We start from the raw sequence: 20,850 nt of genomic DNA on the forward strand, positions 1-20,850 counted from the left end.
ATCTGTCACTGTTTGTGATACCATTAAGTGTGAATTTAGTCCAGTAGCTAAATCTGTCACTGTTCTTGATACCATTAAGTGTGTGGATTTCGATCAGTAGCTATGAATCTGTCACTGTTCTTGACACCATTAGGTGTGTGAATTTAGCCTGAGTGGGATATTATATTCTATCTGCATACACCCTTGAATGGTGTTTTGTTAAGTGTGGCTCTTCTGACAGTGTACAAGCCATAAATCTTAAGGGTGCGGAGAGTGAGCAAGACATGCTTCCATCAATGGAACCACTTCTTGATGGTAAGGGAAGATACAGACCATTGTTAGAAACTTCTGTTCCCTCGAGGTCAGAGTGGGGGAAGGGTATTCTTTAAAGAGGTAAGTCACACACTTATCAAAGTGAGTTATAGCTATAGTGAGTCATCTGTTGGTGGAATTCTACCATAGGTCTTGTCTCATTCTGTAATGGAGCATCTTTTTATGCTATTTTGCTCAAAGGTTTGGTAAAATATCTGTTTTAATCATCAGTTTTAACACATTATCCCAATTTTCCACAACTTCCACCTATTCTGGCAAGAGTGCAAGAGGTCCTATCATGGAAAACAGTTTGCCATGTGTGGACCCTGCTGAAATTGTATTATTCAAGGAATTTCATTTTATATATTCACAAACTGAATTTAATGAAAAATTATCCTAGTTTGTGCTGGCATTTTCCAATGCCATCAGAGATGAAAACCAAGTCAAAACCTTAAATTTGACCTTTAAATCAATGACTGAGTGCTGACTATCAACTTAACAATGGTCAAAATTTATTATTCAGTTAAGCTTACAAATGCAAGCATTTACCTTGACTTGACCCCCAGAGTCAAGAAGGTCTGGTTTTCAAAAGTTAATTGCTAGTTGTCTGTCTAAGCTATGAATCTGTGTCATGACTCATATTGTTGTGCATATTAAATTTGCCCCAGATTTCTGGCCAATTGATTGTTTGATCCCTGTACACATACCACAGTAATTTTCAAGTAAATCCTTACTAGCATGACTCTTTTATATTTTGCAGAATCATCAGATAGCCTCTGGCTTTAGAAGGAATACTGATGGAATTCCAGACCGTGCTATAGAGGTCACAGAGTTTTACAGTGAGCTATGTATGTATTTTTTCAATGGTAAATTGACTAATTTGTACTAATTTAAGTGGCAGGGGTATATAGGAATCATCTTCTCCTTTTCGCTTGGCGCTCAGCATTAGGAGGTTAGTGTTAGGACTGGTCGGCCTGGTGTCAGGATAATGTGACTGGGTGAGACATCATGCTACTTGTCTGCGATATGATGCCCCAGTGCTAGGCATCACTATAAACTGTCACACTGCAGACATTGTAGCAATGTTACTGAAAAATTGTTAAAGCTACGTTAAAGATTTTTCTGAATGCGAGCAGTTCTACATTGTTTGGCTGTATGTAATTTTGGCTTCAGCATGAACAAAAAAATATAAAATAAATCTCTGTTGGAACATAGGCAGAGAATTAGGCTCCCACAGGAAGGAGAAACCATTTCTCCCACTGAGCAGAACATGGAGAAGTGAGAGATCACCAAGGAGACTTGATATATTTTTATCAGGTTACCATAGCAATGTATCTGTCTTGATCAAGTTAAAAATAAAAATTAAATAACAATCCTAATAATATCACAGTGTTCTATGCAGTGTTCAGTACAGAAGGGACAGTGTGACATAGATATGTAATACATAATATGATAGGTTAGATGACACTTACTAATGCAGTTTATGAACAATACCAGTGATGATTTACATATAAAATATTTTGCTTGATGTTTCACTCAAGTACAATACATGTAGCAAATGATGGAGATAAAATACAACATGAATACGACACGTGTTAAACATTTATTGAAAGTGAATCTAAAGAGTCTAAAGTACTAGTTAGCTCTGCTAGTCATTCACCAGAAGAACTCTTGCGATGGTTTGCTGTCCACCATTCAGTGTCTATCCACCAGTTAGCACAAATTTGTTATCACAACTCCTACTAAAAAAAATGGTGGTTTGCCATTAATGTTTTCATCACATGGTCTTGGTCCTAAATGAAAATATGGCATTGTGAACATCCAATATGGCCATCACAGCAGTTATGTTGAAAATCACATCAATATGGGGCTTCAGCTAAATGACTTATGTTGTCTGTTTTGTCCTAATTGAAATATGGTATTCATAGCGGCCAACTTGACAAACATTTTGTCAACTGACATGGATAGAATGACTGCCACAGAGGCCATCTTTTAATTTTTTAAATCGCTTCTCATAAACTCATAAATGGATTTTCATATCACCATGGGATTTTCACAAAAGATGTATTATGATGTCCTGTTGGTCGTAAATGAAATTGGTACTGATCTGACTACGGCCACTATGGCCACAAGAGCAGCCATCTTGAAAATCTTATCCCAACTCCTTCTCATTGACGTGAGATTTTCGTTAGCAGACTTTTTATAATGTTGGTCCTAAATGAAAATGGCGCCTGTTTGATGTACAATATTGCCACCACAGCAACCATCTTGAAAATCAAGATCTATTTATTGCTACTCGTCCTGAATTGATACTCCTCCTAAATGGGTCGTTATATGAACATAAGATAATCCATTAGAAACTAGTTGGTGCCAAATGAAAATACTTTCAATCTGATGCCCCAAATGGGCAATGTTATTATAGCTACTCTCTGAATGATAAGCAATATTGCCATGATGTTTTCATCAGAAGTCTTTTTAAGCTGTCTAGTTGTCCTAAGTGAAAAAGGGTGATGCTTGTTCATCCAATATGGCTGCCACAGTAGCCACCCTGAATATCTTTTCATGGGGACTTGGGAAAACCATCCAGCTTAAGCTGTGGAAACTTTAGAACAAAACGCTAGATTAGTAGTAACTGTAGTCTAGCATGCTGACATCTTTTCAGCAGCCTCGTTCAATGTGATGAAGGAGGAATCTCTGTTGCCAGTTGCCTCTTGTTGTTTTTTGGAAGCAACTGCAAAGACTTATGCATGCATTATCCTTGTCCATGGCTCAATGGCGCTTCCACTTTCACATGGATGTTGTTCTGGACACATCCAAGGTCTGACTGAGGACTGCTGCCTTTGAGGCAGAAACTCCCTTTGCAAGGCTCATTCCCTCTCAGTCTTCTCAGGATGTGAGTCCACCAGCACCAGCCCCTCACATCCACTCCTGGCCCAGCCAAACTGGCCTATCAAAATCATCATGATTGGCCACAGGGTAAGTTGGCACATTTCCTTAAAGCCACACAGCCCAAATCAAAGTTGGGGGCACCCAGGGAAGAATTTACAAGCCCTCCCCTCTTTCATCTGGGTTAGTGGTTTTCACTGGAGTTTACCCAAGATCTTCCTCCTCCAGTTATACTAGCTGCCATACATAGGCTAATGTGCTGACAAATGATGTTAAGCACTCAACAACAATAACAACCATTAAACAGAATCCCCATCTTCTTGTTGTCAGTGCACAGCAGGGATAACATACCCTTTCTGTTTTATAGGTCCCTCTCTTATATTTTGTTTACTCTGTTGTGCGTGAGTTATTCATGCAGGGGCGTATTCTATTACTTGGCACCCTGTGTTTTTCCCTGCTTTTTATTAAACACTCTTCGGCTTTTCATCAGCCAAGAAATTGAGATAAAAAAATTCTGTACTGTCCTAAATGGTATCTTGTGGACTTCATTATAAAAGAAAATATTTCGAATTTGGTATATTGGAAGTTCTCAAGTAATATATAAGATGGTTTCAGTTCTTCTTCTTGTTGTTGTTGTAGGGTTTAAAGCCATTTTTCAGCACATGATAGGCTATACATGGCGGCCAGTATTAATGGTGGAGGAAGAACCCGGGAAATCCCTGGAAAGAACCACCGACCCACGAGAAGCTACTGGCAAGGTTTCTCACATACCCACATTGGCCAAATCCGAGACTCGAGCCTATGCAGACAGAGGTGAGATGGCAGTGATCCATAACAGAGAGCGCTTTAGACCACTCGGCCACTCGGGGCGCCAAGTTTCAGTTCTCAGAATTTAAAAGGAATATAAGGACAGAAAACAACGATTCTTGGAAATTCTTTTCAATCAGTAACACTGGTCCCTTTGAGCAACTCTACCTGATCTGACCGATTAATTACTTGCCCATCACTAAAATGAAGCCATATGTGTTCTCAAATTTTATTGGAACTCTCTTTAACTGCTTATTTGTTTCATAATTTCTGTATTCATCTTTTCTGTCATGTTATTAATTTTTCCTGACATGTGAACTGTGTCCTTTTCTCTTAATAGTGAAAACTAAGAAAAAATTAAAATCATGTAATTGTGTCTTTCATTAGTTTTAAATAATGTCATTAAGTGTTACTTTATGTTTGACAGAATAATTAGGGTATTTAATTGCTAAAATGGAAGAATCTGCTTGTTTTGATTACACGTCCTAATTTAAATGTATCCTTTAAATAGTTAATGTTGTAAACATTCTTGAACATTGAGCATGGGTTTTCAGATTTCCCACAAGTTTTGTCCTATGTCCCCCAAATGTGGACCATGTGCACCTTTCTGGATTGAAAAATATGCCTGCAACTTTTCTTTAGTGTATACCTACCCGTCTCTTTTGTGTCCAAAGTTCCAAAATTAAGGTGATATGCCTGTTAAGGTGATAATGAATGAATACTTTAAAACAATCTGTCTCAATGAAAATATTTAAATTTGTGATAGTCAGCTGAGTTGCAGTGTAAAATGTTGACAATCATTAGTGTAACATATTTTGAGAGTAAAGTCACCTCTGCAGTGAAGATTTAATTTATTTTTGGGTTGTCAAAAGAGACTAATTCATGCTATTACAGGATTTTGTTTAATGTTTTGTCAGTTTGGATGGAAAAGTATTTGGAAAATGTATAATAAATGCTGATAGATAATTTGAGTGTACAATAAAGCTAAATGAGAAACCTAGATCCAGAATGGAAAATTCCTTGGTGCATCTCATCAGTTTGAATAGATAATATTTATATGGGTTATTTGAGTACATGATAACATTTTTATTGTAATAATGCAATTGTTTAAGGAAAATATGATAGAAAAGGGCATTATGTACTGTTATTTTCATTGGTTTCTCTAAAATGGTGCATATTCCCAGATTTAGAGAGAGGAGTACATGGTGTCTCCTGCCTTTGGAGTACTGTTGCAATACTGGTTGTAAATATCTTTGATACTTACATTTATCACATCATACATTTGATATGCAAGCAAAATTAGATTGGAAAGGATCAAATTGGACAACATGAGGCATTGCAGATTGACATTATTTTCACGTGTAAAGACCAGGATATTTTTTTAAAAATTTGGGTAATTTTAGTAATGAGGGTACATAAAAAGTTATTTTAGCTACAATTGTTACAAAATTTCCAGCTGATTATCCTCATCAGTAACACCTAAAAGTACCAGCCTGTTTAGGTAAGTTTTGTTTACACTTGCCCTGAACTCAGATTAACTTGCCCCAGCAACCAATAGTGTTGATCCTTGTTATAAAGAAGTTAATGAAATAGTCTCTACAAAGACAGTGTAATGAATCTAAAACAATATTTTTCATTTAACAGGTTCTCAAGGGTCTGGCAGTGCATTCTGCACTCCCAGCACCTCTACCAGCCAACAGGGTGTGACTGGATACTCACACATGGTCACAAATGAGTGTGTGCCAAATGATCCTTTCTCGGGCTGTATGGGACCAGGGATGATACCAGACCAGATAAAAGGCTCATATGTCCCCATGATGAACCCAGATGCCATGGAGTTTGGTGACGCAGACAGGCCCTACATGATGCCAGACAGTTTGGGCCCACAAGAAGGAATGATGGGAAATGTGAGTGGAGGATCAAACAGCATGATGGGAAATGACTCATCACAGTCCAAAAACATGATTGGTAAAATTAGAGGCCAATCAAGAAACATGATCGGAGGAATGAATGGTCCAAACAGTATGATGGGAAATACGAACCCACCAAATAGTATGATTAAAAATCGAATGAATATACCATACTCATCAGCAACAAGCATTGGTACAAGTCAGTCTGGTTCAAGGATGGGACTAAACATTAAAAGTTCCCAATACCAAGATTACTCAAAGCAGCTTGCACAATGTCCACCAAAAGGAATGCCTCCCAGGTCCCACAGGATATCTGACCCAGGAAGTATGTACATTGCACCATCCAGCAAGTACCCTGAGCCTGAGTGCAGGGATGGACACATGACTCAAGGTTATTACCTTGACAATAGCTTTTTTTAATCTCATTTTATGTTACAAACTTATCTGTGTAGATTATTCATGGGAAGTAAGTGAGGGTTAAACTTTGCTATGCATTTTGATCATCAGTTGAAAGTAATTAGGGAAAAAAAATTATTTTTATTACAAACTAACAAAACTATATTTGAAATGATATTCAAAGTGAGTTTTCTCATCTCAACTAATAAAAGGAATGCCTTGTAACTGTTGAAAATGGAAGTCTCAAAAATGAATGTAAGAAATTCTACTTAATTTGTTATAAATATATATAAATAATAAGTCATAAGAAAGAAACTAGGACTTTCAGTAAATTGACTTTTAGAAAATGGTGGGTTCCATGCAGGTGACCTTTGTAACAGCTTTGACTTTTTCTTCATCCATATTTACTTGAATTGTATGCAACAATTACCTGATGTGGAAATTGCAGTGGGAATTCATGCAATTGCTTAGACCTAATAACGAGATAACACACTTGAAAGAAATTGCTGAATGTACCAGTGTATAGTCTGCAATCGGCTACAAATAGCATAGACCTGGATCTTCAGGTACATAATATGCCAGCAGATAAAGGTTTACACTGTTCACTTTAAATCTTAAATAGAGAAACTAATGCAGAGATGCTAGTGATTTCAATTTTCGTGGAGCCATTGCAGTTTTTAACCTCAGGTTATGCCATTATGACCACTTCTGTCAGATTCCGATTTTCATATCTGCAAGGTTCCCACAGTAAATTGGGGGAAAAGTTGGATTTGTTCCAAACCAGGAAAGCACTTTAATTTTTCAAAAATATTATAATCAGGGGAAAACTCATCCAACAAAAAAAAATATTTGTAATTGAATCATAATTGAACTGATCACAAGTTAAATTTATTGAGTTCTTAACCAGAATTTTCACAGGTTGCACAACTTTTGAGTCATTTGAGATACAATCACTGTATGGATCATTTGAGATACAATCACTGTATGGATCATTTGTGTGCTTACCCTTATCATATTTGTATAATCTATCCAAAATGCTCAGGCAATCAGATTGGGCATCTTTGACTGGTCATACCTTACTTCACTCCATTTCTGTGTCTTTCATGGTGGTAGATGTTAAGACCATTCTAGCATCACATAGTGCTAACACAGCAATGAGTGATCTCTGTAATTTTAAAGAAAAATAAGGAAGCATATTTTGGGCCTTTGCAGTGAAATTTTTATTGCCAGCCTTTGCAAACGATGTATAATTCTACCAACCGTTGGGTAAATTTTTTATGCAGAATGCCGTGCCCTTGACTGGTTGTATTAAATGTAGGGACCTGACTGAATTTTTTTTAAAGCTACATTAAAAATCCAAATCAGACAGACGCAGCCAAGCGAGGCAAATTTTACATTATATTGTAACCAGATTCTTTGTTAATATCTAAAGTTACCAAAAGTGTATTGTGTTTATTATTTTGTAGTTAGTAAAGGGAACATTGTGTTAAACATTATTGTCCATACTAACCTTGGCCACAACTTGCCTTTGCAGTGAATTTTGTTGCCTCACTTTGCTAAATAGGTACACATTTTATTGGTGGACCAAAAATACATACTGTGTCAGATACATACAAAAATACATACTGTGTCAGATACATACAAAAATACATACTGTGTCAGATACATACAAAAATACATACTGTGTCAGATACATACAAAAATACATACTGTGTCAGATACATACAAAAATACATACTGTGTCAGATACATACAAAAATACATACTGTGTCAGATACATACAAAAATACATACTGTGTCAGATACATACAAAAATACATACTGTGTCAGATACATACAAAAATACATACTGTGTCAGATACGTACAAAAATACATACTGTGTCAGATGATAACCTCATCCATGACAGGGCAGTGTCCCATTCAGTGTGTTCACTTACATATTAAGGTGGCATGATCGAGGCCAAGTCTGGTGGTAACATTTGAAAATGGGCTGCCAAAATTTCCACGTCAAATTTGATGAAGGTCTAAAATACCAAACATTGGTGTTAAATTACCTTAATGTGTACATGTGTTAATCTTGTATCAGATTAGCTAAGTTTGTTACCACTGGAGACCAAATTCCAATTGGATTTTGTTCCACCTTAAGCTTATTTTATCATTGCCCTACACCGGAGCTAATTTCAGCACTCTACAGTAGATCTAGTCTTTATTTCTTAGAAAACTTCCATAAAACTTGGTAAGTATTTTTATGTGAAGATTTAAAGACTTATGAGCAAGAAACAGCATATAAATTATGCCTTGAACTATAGAATGAAGTTTTGGCAGGATATAGTTCAATGAGTTAAACCATATACTGTAACATGATATAATATTTAACAGATAGTTTACATCGCTTGTATTATCTCAATACTGTTGAGTTGTGTAAGATGGGTGAATGATAGCAAGACGACTGGAGCCATTTTGTTTTTGAGTGGTCCTTAGAGACCACAAGTGAAGTCGAAAATCCAAATGTAAATTGATCAAAATGGTGGACGCCTTTCCCATTTCCAATCATCATACACATCACACTTGGAATAAAGAATGAGATTGTGTGAAAATACTGTCAAACTTGGGTATTACTTGACTATTTGGTGTCACTCCATTGACAACCTCATTCCTGTTGCAGTCTGAAGATCCCTATTTAATATCAAAGCTAAAAATCTAGAAACAGCCCATAAACAAGAACAAAGAACATGAAGCCTACAACAGTTCTAGTTTTACTGTTTTTCACAGAAATTCTTAAGATGTCTTTCAGATATGAACTGAGCTCCAAAACTGAATTAACTGGCAACCTAAATATTAGAAACTATATATGGGGGGTATCAGTGAAATGGTGCAAATAAAGAAGTAGTTCAGATGAATCAAATAGACAATTTATGGTTCTACAAGTTTGCTGATGTTTATCTTGAAGAGAGTTGTTGAAAGTTCAAACTATTCAGATTTGTAGTCTTAGTTGAAAACATAAACTTGAGATATTCTGCGACTTCTACATTGTATAAAGTTCACTTCTTCACATTCCCAATCTACCTGCCAATCTGTTCTTGCATACTGTGCAAAAATTATTAGACAGGTCATAAAAGCGACTGAATATGGGACCCCAAGGTGTTTTGGTTGGCCTAAGGCAGTCGCCTTTAAAGATAACTGACATTTCACCTCTGTCTGCATTATGGATTGAGTCTCAAGCTCAGCAAATAGGGGTGTGTGAAAAATCTTGCCAGTAACTTCCAATCTGCTGCTGATTCTTCATGGGGGTTTACCAGGATTCATCCCCCACCAGGAGTATTGGTGGCCATCTGCAGCCTGTTATTTTCTGAAAGTGGCATTAAATCTATTTCAAACAATCAACTAAAAGAATATAGTGAATATAGATAACTTGTTATAATTTTACCCAAGATTGTTTAGTGTGGTTATTGGGGGTGATTTTAACAAGTCATCAGTTTATCAGTGCATCAATTCTTTTGCCATACTGATACAATTATCGATACAAGAGGTGGAGAATCAATATGAAACAATACTTGTCCTATACAAATTACTTTATTATTTAGCAGTATTTATTGGTCATTTACCATTTTTTTCTTTAAATTGAAAATTCATCTGAGACATGTTGCAGGTACAGGCAATCGTTTTTGTCAGTTAAAAAGAAAACTGTTGACAACATTTGCTCACCTTCTACATATTAACACAAAATGACATAGGTCATAATGTACCCACCCCCTGCCTTGCCAATTACATGCTATTTATCTTATCCCAATGGCATGTTCAGCATAAAGGATACATTTCAGTTGTGTTCTATATTATATTGACCGCTCTGGTGGCTTAGTGGTTACAGCATCCACCTCAGATGCAGGAGGTCACAGGCTCAAACCCCAGCCAAGTCATACCAGAGACTTATAAAAATGGTACTCAGCATTAACAGGTTCCTGAGTGTTAGGACTGGTTGGCCTGGTGTGAGGATAATATGATTGGGTGGGACCTCATGCTGCAGTCTGTGGCATGATGCCCCAGTGCTAACATTACCTTAAACTGTCACACTGCAGACATTGTAGCAATATGACTGAAAAATTATTAAAGTTACATTAAATCCCAAACACACATGCATTATAATGGGGAAGTACTTGACTCATTATTTAATAATCACTTTTACATGAAGTTACTCTGTCGGTTCACATCTAATGTCTCTTTTGGTCTAATTTGATGGCTACACTTCTGGTGTGTCATGCAGTGATATATATTGAATTTAATTCTGATTGGAAGTTCATTGTTATAGTCCAGGGTAAACAATAACCATGAGTCATCACTTAATGTAGCTTATTCCGTGTTACACACAGGAAGTATTGGCAGAGTAACAGAGAAACTTCATTCAAACATGGTTATTAAATGATCTGTAAAGTACTTAAATTGTCAAGGTATTTAATCCAGACCTGTTTACCCATCCGTATTTTACCGTATTTGTACGGAATAAGGCCCATCCGTACGGTCCTACGGTCATTGATCTGAAAATACGATTTGAGGTTGCATTTATTTTTTTTATTTTTTTAAATTATTTTTTACGTTTTTTTAAATTCCGGTTCGTTTCGTTGTCTCGTCTCTTTGGTCCGTGTCCGTGTCCGCAATTTGCGCCACATCACTGATTTTAACATTCTCAACATCCGGTTATTTAAACAAAGAAAATGCCGCCGACAAGAAAGTTTCAGCAGGATTCTGATGATGAAAATGCAAAGTCGAAACATAGAAAACAGCATTTTCTTCCAGTTTATCATACTCTGTGGCCATGCCTGAAACCATCGTCCAAAGGAGAACATTTTGTGCTTTGCACTGTTTGCAACGTTGATTTTTCCTGCGCACATGGTGGAAGGAATGACTGTTCACGGCATGTGGAATCCGAAAATCATGCGAAATTGGCATCATTAGTGAAGGGAAATAGAAATATTCTGTCGATGATGAAGGGAAAGGAAGTCAGTGATCAACACATATTTCAAAAGCAAATAACCCGTGCTGAGGCGATTTTATGTGAGATTATCGTAAATATGAATTTGTCATTGAGCACAGCCGACAAGTTAACGGAAGCAATGAAAAATATGTTCCCAGATTCCAGAATTGCACAAGGTACTTAGAAACAATCTCTCTCTCTCTCTCTCTCTCTCTCTCTCTCTCTCTCTCTCTCTCTCTCTCTCTCTCTCTCACACACACAAACACAGATGCACACTCTTAATCTTATAACTTCAGATTGACACATTGTCCTTAGACCGATGTGGGTTCTTTTTCCTTTCATATCAGATCCAAACTTGTTTTTTTAAAAATAGTTTTTTAAAATAAAAATTAAAACGGAAACTAAACAATCACAGTTTAAGGTCAAAGAATCGCCGCCCCCCCCCCCCCATACTGCTGTGTTTGCTAGATGCATGAAAGCTGCTAAACTTGTTTAAACATTAAATATTTCCATAAATAGTATTGACTATAAAAAAATTATCAAAATAGGATAGAATTTCATAGATGTAGATACTAAATGCAATGATCTCGGTGTAAATGTTAAATATATTAAAAAATTCAGGTTATGCACGTTATTACAGTTGTATGTATCTTAGCTATACTCTGTCCTTAGTTAATTAGTTTGCAGATATTAGAATAATATCTGAAATGCTTTGGTTTTTTTGGTAAATAATAGGCTTCATAATATAAACTTTCTGCCAGTGGTTTCCATTTTGTAATGTTATTGCTGGCGTTCTTTAGGAATGAGGTGCTGTCGCAACAAAGCAACTGCTGTTATAAAGGAAATGTCAACAATTCAGATGAGTGACCTAACTGCACGCATGATAAAGTTCCCATTCAGCATTGCCACTGATGGAAGCAATGAAGGTGACAAGACACAGTTTCCTCTTGTGGTTCGAACCAAGCAGTCAGAATTAGGACAGGTCAGCTCAGAGCTGTTGGCACTACCTGTATGTGAAGGTTCTGCTACTGGTGAGAAATTTTTTAGTTACATGTTTTTAAAACTACTTTTCAGGGAGGAGATGGTGATGCCTTTCAAAGGACACCTGCTCAGATCGGGATTATTGATAATGATAGGTTGTCTTGCTAGTTTCTTTAAATCATTATCTATAAAACTAAAGATCGGACTGAACATTTTGTTACAAGGTATAGGCTTTATGTGCTTCATTTTACAACATTAGTATTTTGTTCCCTTGATATGGTATTTCGTTATTTCTGTTCAAAACAATTTCATCATTCTTCTCTGTATTGATTTTGAGAATATTAAGTGTCAAAATTTCTTTAAAGTTATTTTTCTTTATTATCTTTTCCACCATTTGCATTCTGATTGTTTATGTATATGTCTTTTTCAGGTGAAAAGATCTTTGATCTTGTGCACAAAGAGCTTTTCATCCGTGGGATTCCATGGAAGAATTGCATCTCATTTGGATCTGACAATGCCAATGTAATGACTGGGAAGAAGAAAGGAGTTTTATCCTTTGTGGAGAAGGAACAGCCTGAAGTCTTCTTGTCTGCCTGCACCCTTCACCTAGTTCATCTTGCAGCAAAAAGAGGTGCAGAGTGCCTGCCACCAGTTGATGAAGTCCTGGTAGACATCTTTTACTTCTTTAAAAAAAGTACTGTCCGGCAGTCAAATCTGAAAGAACTTCAGGGACTATATGACGTCGAACAAAAAAAGATGCTCAAGCATGGAAGAACCAGATGGCTGAGCATTGGAAGGTATGACACTGATGGATTACTATTCACAATAATATTTGTTAGCAAACTGTCGTTGAGGTTTTGAATGTAATGAAAGGTTCCGATTTGTTGACTTCCTGATCAGAATCTTTGTAGTTTCATTAGTTATATGCCATCAATTCATTTACACTGTAATAATCATTTCCATGTTTCAGCTACATGTACATTGTTTAAATAGTTAATCTACTATATAGTCAATGCCCTTAATGTCAATTTCTGGTCAGAATAAATTTATAAATATATTGATTTATGCAGTTTCTCAAATTTTTTGCCTTCTTGTTTTTCAGATGCCTTGCAAGACTGCTTGAAAATTGGGATCCATTGAAGCATTTCTTCCATGAAGAACAGAAGAAGAAAAAACCAGGAAAATCTGAAGAGAGGGGCTACTCTGCACAGAAGGTTGATGTTATTTTCCAGTTCGTTCGTTCTCCGACAAACAGGCTGTATTGTTTATTTCTCAGCTATACCATCAAGGCATTTGAAAAAGTCCTTTTGAAATTACAAGCAGAGGACCCCATGATCCATGAGGTGCGGCCATTGCTGTGTAATCTCTTAACTGATCTATACAGCTGTTTTATTAAGCCAGATGCTATTTTGAATCATACTGTGGAGGAGGTCCGTTTCAAAGATCGACAGAAACAAAAGGATGATGAAGACCTTTTAATTGGAGGAGAAGCAAGAGATTTCCTGGGCAAAGCAGAAGAAAATCATCTGCGAAAGAGCAGAATAACAGACTTTTATTCCTCGGTGAGGGCTTACTTTGAAGCAATCTGTGCCTATCTTTTGGTGAAGCTGCCACTACAAGACCCCCTGCTTCAACACATTTGTGTTGTGGATCCTAGGAATCAAGTAACAGCAAAATCAATAAATTTACATTACTTTCTGAAAAGATTTCCATGCTTGTTACCACCAAGTGTAACTGCTGATACCATCATAGAGCAGTTTTGCCGGTACCAATCAATGGACATCTCAATGTGTTTGAAAAACAGAATTGATGAATTTTGGATTGCTGTTTCTGCCAAGGAACCTGATCTCCAGTCTTTGTGTGATGTCATGCTGAGCTTACTCACTGTGCCTCATAGCAGTGCTGCTTGTGAACGCATTTTCAGCTGTGTTAGGAAAAATGTTACTGATCAGAGATCCTCACTAGCTAATCAGACCATTGAGGCTTTATTGGTCCTGAAATCAAAAGCAAAGAATTTTACCAAAGAGTTGACAGATGACCAGCTGGATAGGATAAAGAGTGCCTATTATATAGCCATTAAAAACCCATAGACTAACTAAAGCCTTCATTAAAGTCAGTGGTGTTTAATTTCTGACGATTTTGCCTTGATACACAGAATTGCCTGAATACCAGCGTCTTTACAAACTAAGACTTATTTATAGAATATTATATAGTCTGCATGTTGTGCAATAGTAAATAATGGTAATTATAGTGTATTGATAGTGTCTACTATTTGTGAGCAGTTTCACAGGTGACGTGTGCTGTGTTGTGATGTTAGAGACACTGAATGAAAATACTGACTGCCATCTTAAAATACTGACTGTCATTGCTTAAAATACTGACAAGAAAATATATGGGTAAACAGGTCTGTTAATCAGTGACTGAATGTGCTATCGAATTGTTAGTTTTTTTGTTTTATTTCATTACATGCTGTTGTAATGTAACATTGTATGCTGGACTTAACCTTGTCCAAAATTGAATTCATTTCTGCTTGACCTGATTGACTTTTTTATATTTCATTTTATGTAAACAACTAATACATAGCTATATTATTCTCTCTGTGTATGGGCTTGATATCAGGATCATTATTAATAGAAGAAGTAAATATGTTTATTTGGGTCAAAGTTTTCGAGTTTCCTAAGTGAATTATACATAATCCAGGCTATTGTTTTGTAAACATCAGGATAATTCTAGAAGGTTATTTCCTATTAGGTAATTTTTTTATTTATTTATAGATTATGTCAATTAGAGAACTATATAATCTTGTGATTGTGAGAACTTGATCATTTATGCTCAAACATCATGCACTTTCAGGTTGTATTATGTTGTGACCAGTTGGGCTGAATTTTATTTTCTTCAAATTATTGAATTCAAGTGATTATTTTCTCTGGAAATACAAAAGTGCTCTGATAGATTTCTTGGATGAGGGCATTCACTGGTGTTTAGTTTGAATTCAGACCTGGAATTATATTTCTGTGATTCAACAAAAGACTGTTGATACATCAACACTGTAATAGCTACCACAGACACATCATTGACTTCAGTTTTTTGGATTTCTTCGGGATGTTTACTGAATTTTATTTAGGACTTTAAATTATTAGGACTTGTGTCTGTAATTCTTGTATTATTTTGGGATTTAGCAATACCATAAGTTCTTTTTGCCTATTTTTACTTTATATTCTAGGGAAATAAAATTATTTGTTAAATTTTAGAATGCTTGATGTCTTACACTCTTTTCTGTTACTTATTTTAAGAGCATCAATGCGTAACAAGGTGAAGTCTTGAAATTGGTGGTAAGATGTTTCTAAATCATTCATGCAATGCTGAACAAAAGGTGCTGTGACCAAGATCAGTCATGCATAAAATGAGGCGGCTTGAAATGGCCTAAAAGGTTGAATTAAAATCACTGACAACTAAAAGGTAGTTTATTCAAAGAATTTGTGTTATCTTGTCACGGACAGGAATGGCATATAAATGGGTGTCAAGTCTATGTGTGTCTGTAATTTGCATACTCTAAATACAACCAATATGTCAACACAAATAAATAGGCACCACCTTCCACTGACAATTACCTCTTAAAGATGAAACACCTTCAAAGTGATATGTGTATCAATAATGTATTGTATCATATGCTGTGTATTGCAAATATATTGGTACACTTTGCCAGTGTATTGTTTCACACATACTATTTATCACAAAATCTTGTAAAATTACATTAAAATTAGGAATACCAGTCTACAATAGTAATCATTTGATTGAATAATCAAGTGATATAATCATCTTTCCTTTTTCCAGCTGTGTCAGGCTTGCAACCAAATAATATGCCAGGGTTGGTACCTGCTCAGGGAACAGTGGTACAAGAAATCATTCTCACAGCTGGTGCTTCATTGCTCAACCCTGGGGCTCAGCCAGCCATGCCAGGAACCCCAGTTCAGAGACCCATGGTCCCAGGAATAAAACCAGTAAGACTTTTTTTGTTGTCTCATCTGCAGTGTTAAATCACAAGACATAGGTACATGTATTATTTATGATGGTGACTCTTTGTTAGGAGAGGTGATGCAAATTTAGGTAAATGGTTAATCCTCATAGTGCTCAGATAATAATTCTTGAAACAATAGAGATACCGCTCCAGTGGCCTATTGGTTAGAACATCCGCCTTGGATGTGTGAGGTCGTGGGTTCGATCCGCGGCCGAGTCATACCAAAGGCTTACAAAAATGGTGCTAACAGCTGCCTTGCTTGGTGCTCAGGATTAACAGGTCAGTGTTAGGACTGGTCGGCCTGGTGTAAGGACTAAGTGACTGGGTGGGACATCATGCTATGTGAGAAACATCCTTCCATTTATATGTCAAATATATATAACTCATACTACAGTTGAATTCCTATTTATGACCCCTTTTTGGTTGTTATTGCCCATGTGATAGCAGTCATTAACACTCCAGTTTTCACTTGTGTAATGGCAGTTTATTTATTTGTTGTATGCACTTGTTTGTTTTTTCTTCTACCTTTCATTACACTCAGATACATTGATAAAGTATAGTAAGTGCAAACACTTTAATATCGTTGAGGACAACCACAAGACATGCTTTGCGTTTGTGTTTGCAATATGGGCAAAAGACATTAGGTCTAGCATCTTCAAAAGGCAATTGAAGGAACATGATGAGAATTAAATCTTTTGAACACAAAATATTAGCATTCATCTGAATTCAGAATCGTCTCCTCCCACAAGCCTCCTTCCAGCCATCAATGACTTACCATCTCTCCAGCCCACTGGCGACCCTCCTGTGGGCACCAAACTACTTTTGTTCAGCCAGAAAATGACATGGCATTATATAACATTGTATCAACAGGCCATGAGATTAGGACTAAATTAAATCAAGATTTGGGGGCCCCGAGTGGTCTAAAGCGCTCTCGGTTACGGATCACTGCCATCTCACCTCTGTCTGCGTGGGTTCAAGTCTCGGATTCAGCTAATGTGGGTATGTGAGAAAGCTTGCCAGTAGCTTCTCGTGGGTTGATGGTTCTTTCCGAGGTTTTTCAGGGTTCTTCCTCCACTATTAATACTGGTCGCTATGTATAGCCTATCGTGTGCTGAAAAATGGCGTTAAACCATACAACAACAACAAATCAAGATTTGGTAAAAATAAATAACTGGTGTGAGCACAATGATATGAAGATAAGTGCAACCAAATAAAAAGTCATGATCATAGGTAGTTAAGCAAAAGTAAAAGCTTACAATATTAATGATCAAAGGAATCGATATACAACAGTCTGAAAATAAACAAGTAGTTGGCACCGTGATAGACAACACTTAAGCTAGAAAATGCAAGTTGATATGGTCATTAAGAAAGTTAACTCAACACAATCTCTTGAACAAAATCAAATCTTATCTTAATCAAGAAGAGAGAAGGATATTCTACAATGCATATATCATGCCACCCTAGAATATTGTTGTGCTATCTGGGGGTAATACAGTAGTGAAAACAAAAATCAAGAAAGATTACTGAAATTTCAAAAAAGAGCATTTATTTCCTAAAATACAAAGTGAAAAATTTCAAAAGACCTTAGAGTATTATGAATTAAAGCCCTAATAGTCCTAAAAGCTTTGTCAAGTCCAAATTAATAGAGTTCAATTAAATTCCAGTGGTATTCCAACCAAGTTTCAATACTGAATGTGTTGATTTGCCTTTAGTCTGGAAAGTGGAGATGTGCCAACAGTCTTTTGATGTATCACAATAATATAATTGAAGACTTTGTTGTCTGAATTCACTGTAATTCCAGATTAATGTCTCTATCCAAAAAAAAAGGGTTTTCGAGGGGGATTACCAATGTCCTAGACTCAGATTAAGAGAAGCACATTTACCTCCACTGATAATGATCCAATTATTAAATATATACGCGGAGAAATATTAGCTATGTATTATGTTGTTTACAAAATACATATCCCCAGTCAGGTACACCATGAACTTAATTTTGGACTAAGTTCAGTCACAAAATACAATTATACATGAAGTATAATCATTAACAAAAAAAACTAACAAACAATTTAAATTAAATATGCATGATAATTGCCATTCATGACAGTACAACCTCACCCATGGGCAGGATCTTGCAACGTTTGGTGGATTTTCACGAGGCAAACTTTTAATTTAAAGCCATAACATTATGGGTTACCACAGGGATTGGTCTTGCACATGCATAAACACATAATCTTTAGGTGTGCTAATTGATATTATATAATTTCCTGTTGGGAGAAGTTAATCATTTAGTAGTCATCATTTGTTAGTCATTATTTGTTAGTCATCATTTGTTAGCCATCATGCTCCAAAAGGGTGATGTGAGTAGAAGTTGGATGCTTATGCATTTCCTTCTCCTCCTTACCTATTGTCTTAATGTTAATGTGATTGGGTAATGTATTTGATGCTGAAAGGAAATTGTTTGTAAATTATGTTTCTTCAAAAATATTTAGCCAGTAGCATTACTATCAATCCTTCCCACTCTTCCCCATAAATGCAAGCATCATATTATAGGTTTTGCTGAAGCTTTAAGCTGGTAACATACATGTAAACTATCACATACCAACCATTGTGCTTTTGGCATAATCATTATGTTATTTTTCACTGAATTGTCTTATATTTGTTTATTTAATGATTGTGATTATTTGGTACATTAAAGAAATTAAAATTTAGCAGAGCAGTCTGTACTTTAAAAAAATCGTACATGATATCAAGTGAAACAGGCTTTATGAATGTGACTCACAGATGTTAAACACTTGAAAAATGTTAGAGGAGAGGGGTCTTTTTAAACTTTTAAACTTGTCAGATCAGAAAAAAAGACATATTAATTGTGGTTTACTGTATTTTTAATTTCTTTTTTAATATGAAAAGAATATAATGCTTTAACAGCACTCAGCCTGAGAACATCATCATGCTCATTGCAGGGTTTGTGGAGCTGACTTTGCAATTGCTTGGCAAAAGTTTGACATGAAGACTAGTTGAAGTGTGTTGCATATATAATGAGTAATTTTTCAATTTGAATTGTTCCACATGGATTTTGCTCATTTGTGACAAGAACTTTAACCAGCTGCAGAATAAGTTTACTTTTAAAAATAGATGTAAAATTTTCAAAGCTTTTTTTGCTGGTACATGTACATTAATTAGATTATGCTTATACCTCTCCAGGGACTGCCAGGTATGTATATGGATAGCAACCTAACAGGAACAGAGGGAGTTTTCTGTAAGAGTTATTTCCCTTGGTCAAGATGCTTGCAGTCAGTATTTTTAATATATTAATTGTTGCCTTGGTAAGTATTACATGTGCAGCAGTATTTTGTATATTGTACTTGATAGAAAAAGGTCTTTAAATCAAGTCAGTGAAGGTGTGTGACCAACCAACCATAGATAACATTTCTCACCCTCAAAATTTACTGGTTTTTTATCTACATCTGAATCACTAAATTATCTGAATTTAATCAATTATCAAAAATCAGTGTTGCCTACATTGACATCAGAGTGATTATTGGACTTATTGAAACTTTTCAGTCATAATGGTAATCATCTAAATTGAAGAAAATGCTGAACAAAAGATAAACAGCCTCCATTGTGGATAGTAGAGAATCCAACCAAATTACTTTTTTTTATAGCAGTTTATGACTTAAACAGCAACCATGTGATGTGTCATAATGGTCATTTACCTCAATGCTGGTAGTTTCTAATAGTAGAATTTAATATCGGTTGCAGTTGCATAGCTAGTACTTTTTTAGGAGGAAATATTAATGACTAATGAAACTTCTGTCCTCCCAGTAAGGTGAACCAGAGTCTTCCAGAACACTGGATCTGCATGGGAACCCCACACATCTTGGGCATGCAAAAGCCCTCATAATATATTTTTGGTTGCTATGTTGTAATGCTCAACATCATTTACATAAGAAGGTTAGTGGCCTCTTTATGGGTCAACAAGCAAATTATTAATCATCTAGTATACTGTATTTTTCATGAACATTATGATTATACCCTGATCAGTTTTGATAACTGTTTAAGCAAGCTATAATTTAGAGTTTTTATTAGATATTTGTCCCCTACATATGGCATAAACATTGTCTTGGCACCTTATTTTCCCCAAATCTTAGCATGTTAGTTTTTCATATGGTTGTTTTATTTGTATGCAGATAATTTCTAAGCAGCAAAGGTTATGTATTTTTCAATTTCCCCATACTTGCTTTTTGCAGTAGATAAGCTCACCTGCTAATTATTTTATTCACCTTACCTATATCATGAATTGTGGTATTTTTATATGTAATAAGCAGGTCGCACACCACCTTGCATCATCTGTCATGTTTGGTTAGTGTTTGGTTATCGAGCTTAGGTTCTTTCGCTTCCTTTAAATATATCCTCATAATTTGCAATTGTAACCAGCTGAGGATTATTTTGTGCTAATTTTATGTGGTTCCTTTATGTTTTTAAGCCTCATTGACCTATTTTTTGCTTTTTCAGTACTAAAGCTTAGCGTTGCTTCCTTTTTAATATTTAAACTTTTTCTTCTTAGAAGTTTTTTTGTATATCAAATTTTTTT

General features: G+C 35.9%; 2 protein-coding genes across 3 annotated transcripts in view; both read left to right on the forward strand.

Moving 5' to 3' along the window:
* Positions 1-20,850, forward strand: part of LOC149797178 (uncharacterized) — a 44,620-nt gene that overhangs the window by 11,419 nt on the left and 12,351 nt on the right. For both annotated transcript variants that reach the window (XM_089961862.1, XM_089961863.1), the window contains exons 3-5: positions 1,052-1,139; positions 5,629-6,285; positions 16,076-16,242. In XM_089961862.1, the coding sequence (XP_089817988.1) occupies positions 1,052-1,139; positions 5,629-6,285; positions 16,076-16,242 (912 nt within the window). The remainder of the gene's footprint in view (positions 1-1,051; positions 1,140-5,628; positions 6,286-16,075; positions 16,243-20,850) is intronic.
* LOC149797179 (uncharacterized) lies at positions 12,747-14,491 on the forward strand. Its single transcript, XM_089961861.1, has 2 exons — positions 12,747-13,038; positions 13,344-14,491. Exons 1-2 carry the CDS (start codon positions 12,767-12,769, stop codon positions 14,329-14,331), a joined length of 1,260 nt encoding a protein of 419 aa, XP_089817987.1. The 5' UTR covers positions 12,747-12,766; the 3' UTR covers positions 14,332-14,491.

The sequence above is a fragment of the Sinohyriopsis cumingii genome, chromosome 6 (assembly GCF_028554795.1).
Source record: "Sinohyriopsis cumingii isolate HCF-2022 chromosome 6, ASM2855479v2, whole genome shotgun sequence".
Lineage (NCBI taxonomy): Eukaryota > Metazoa > Mollusca > Bivalvia > Unionida > Unionidae > Sinohyriopsis > Sinohyriopsis cumingii.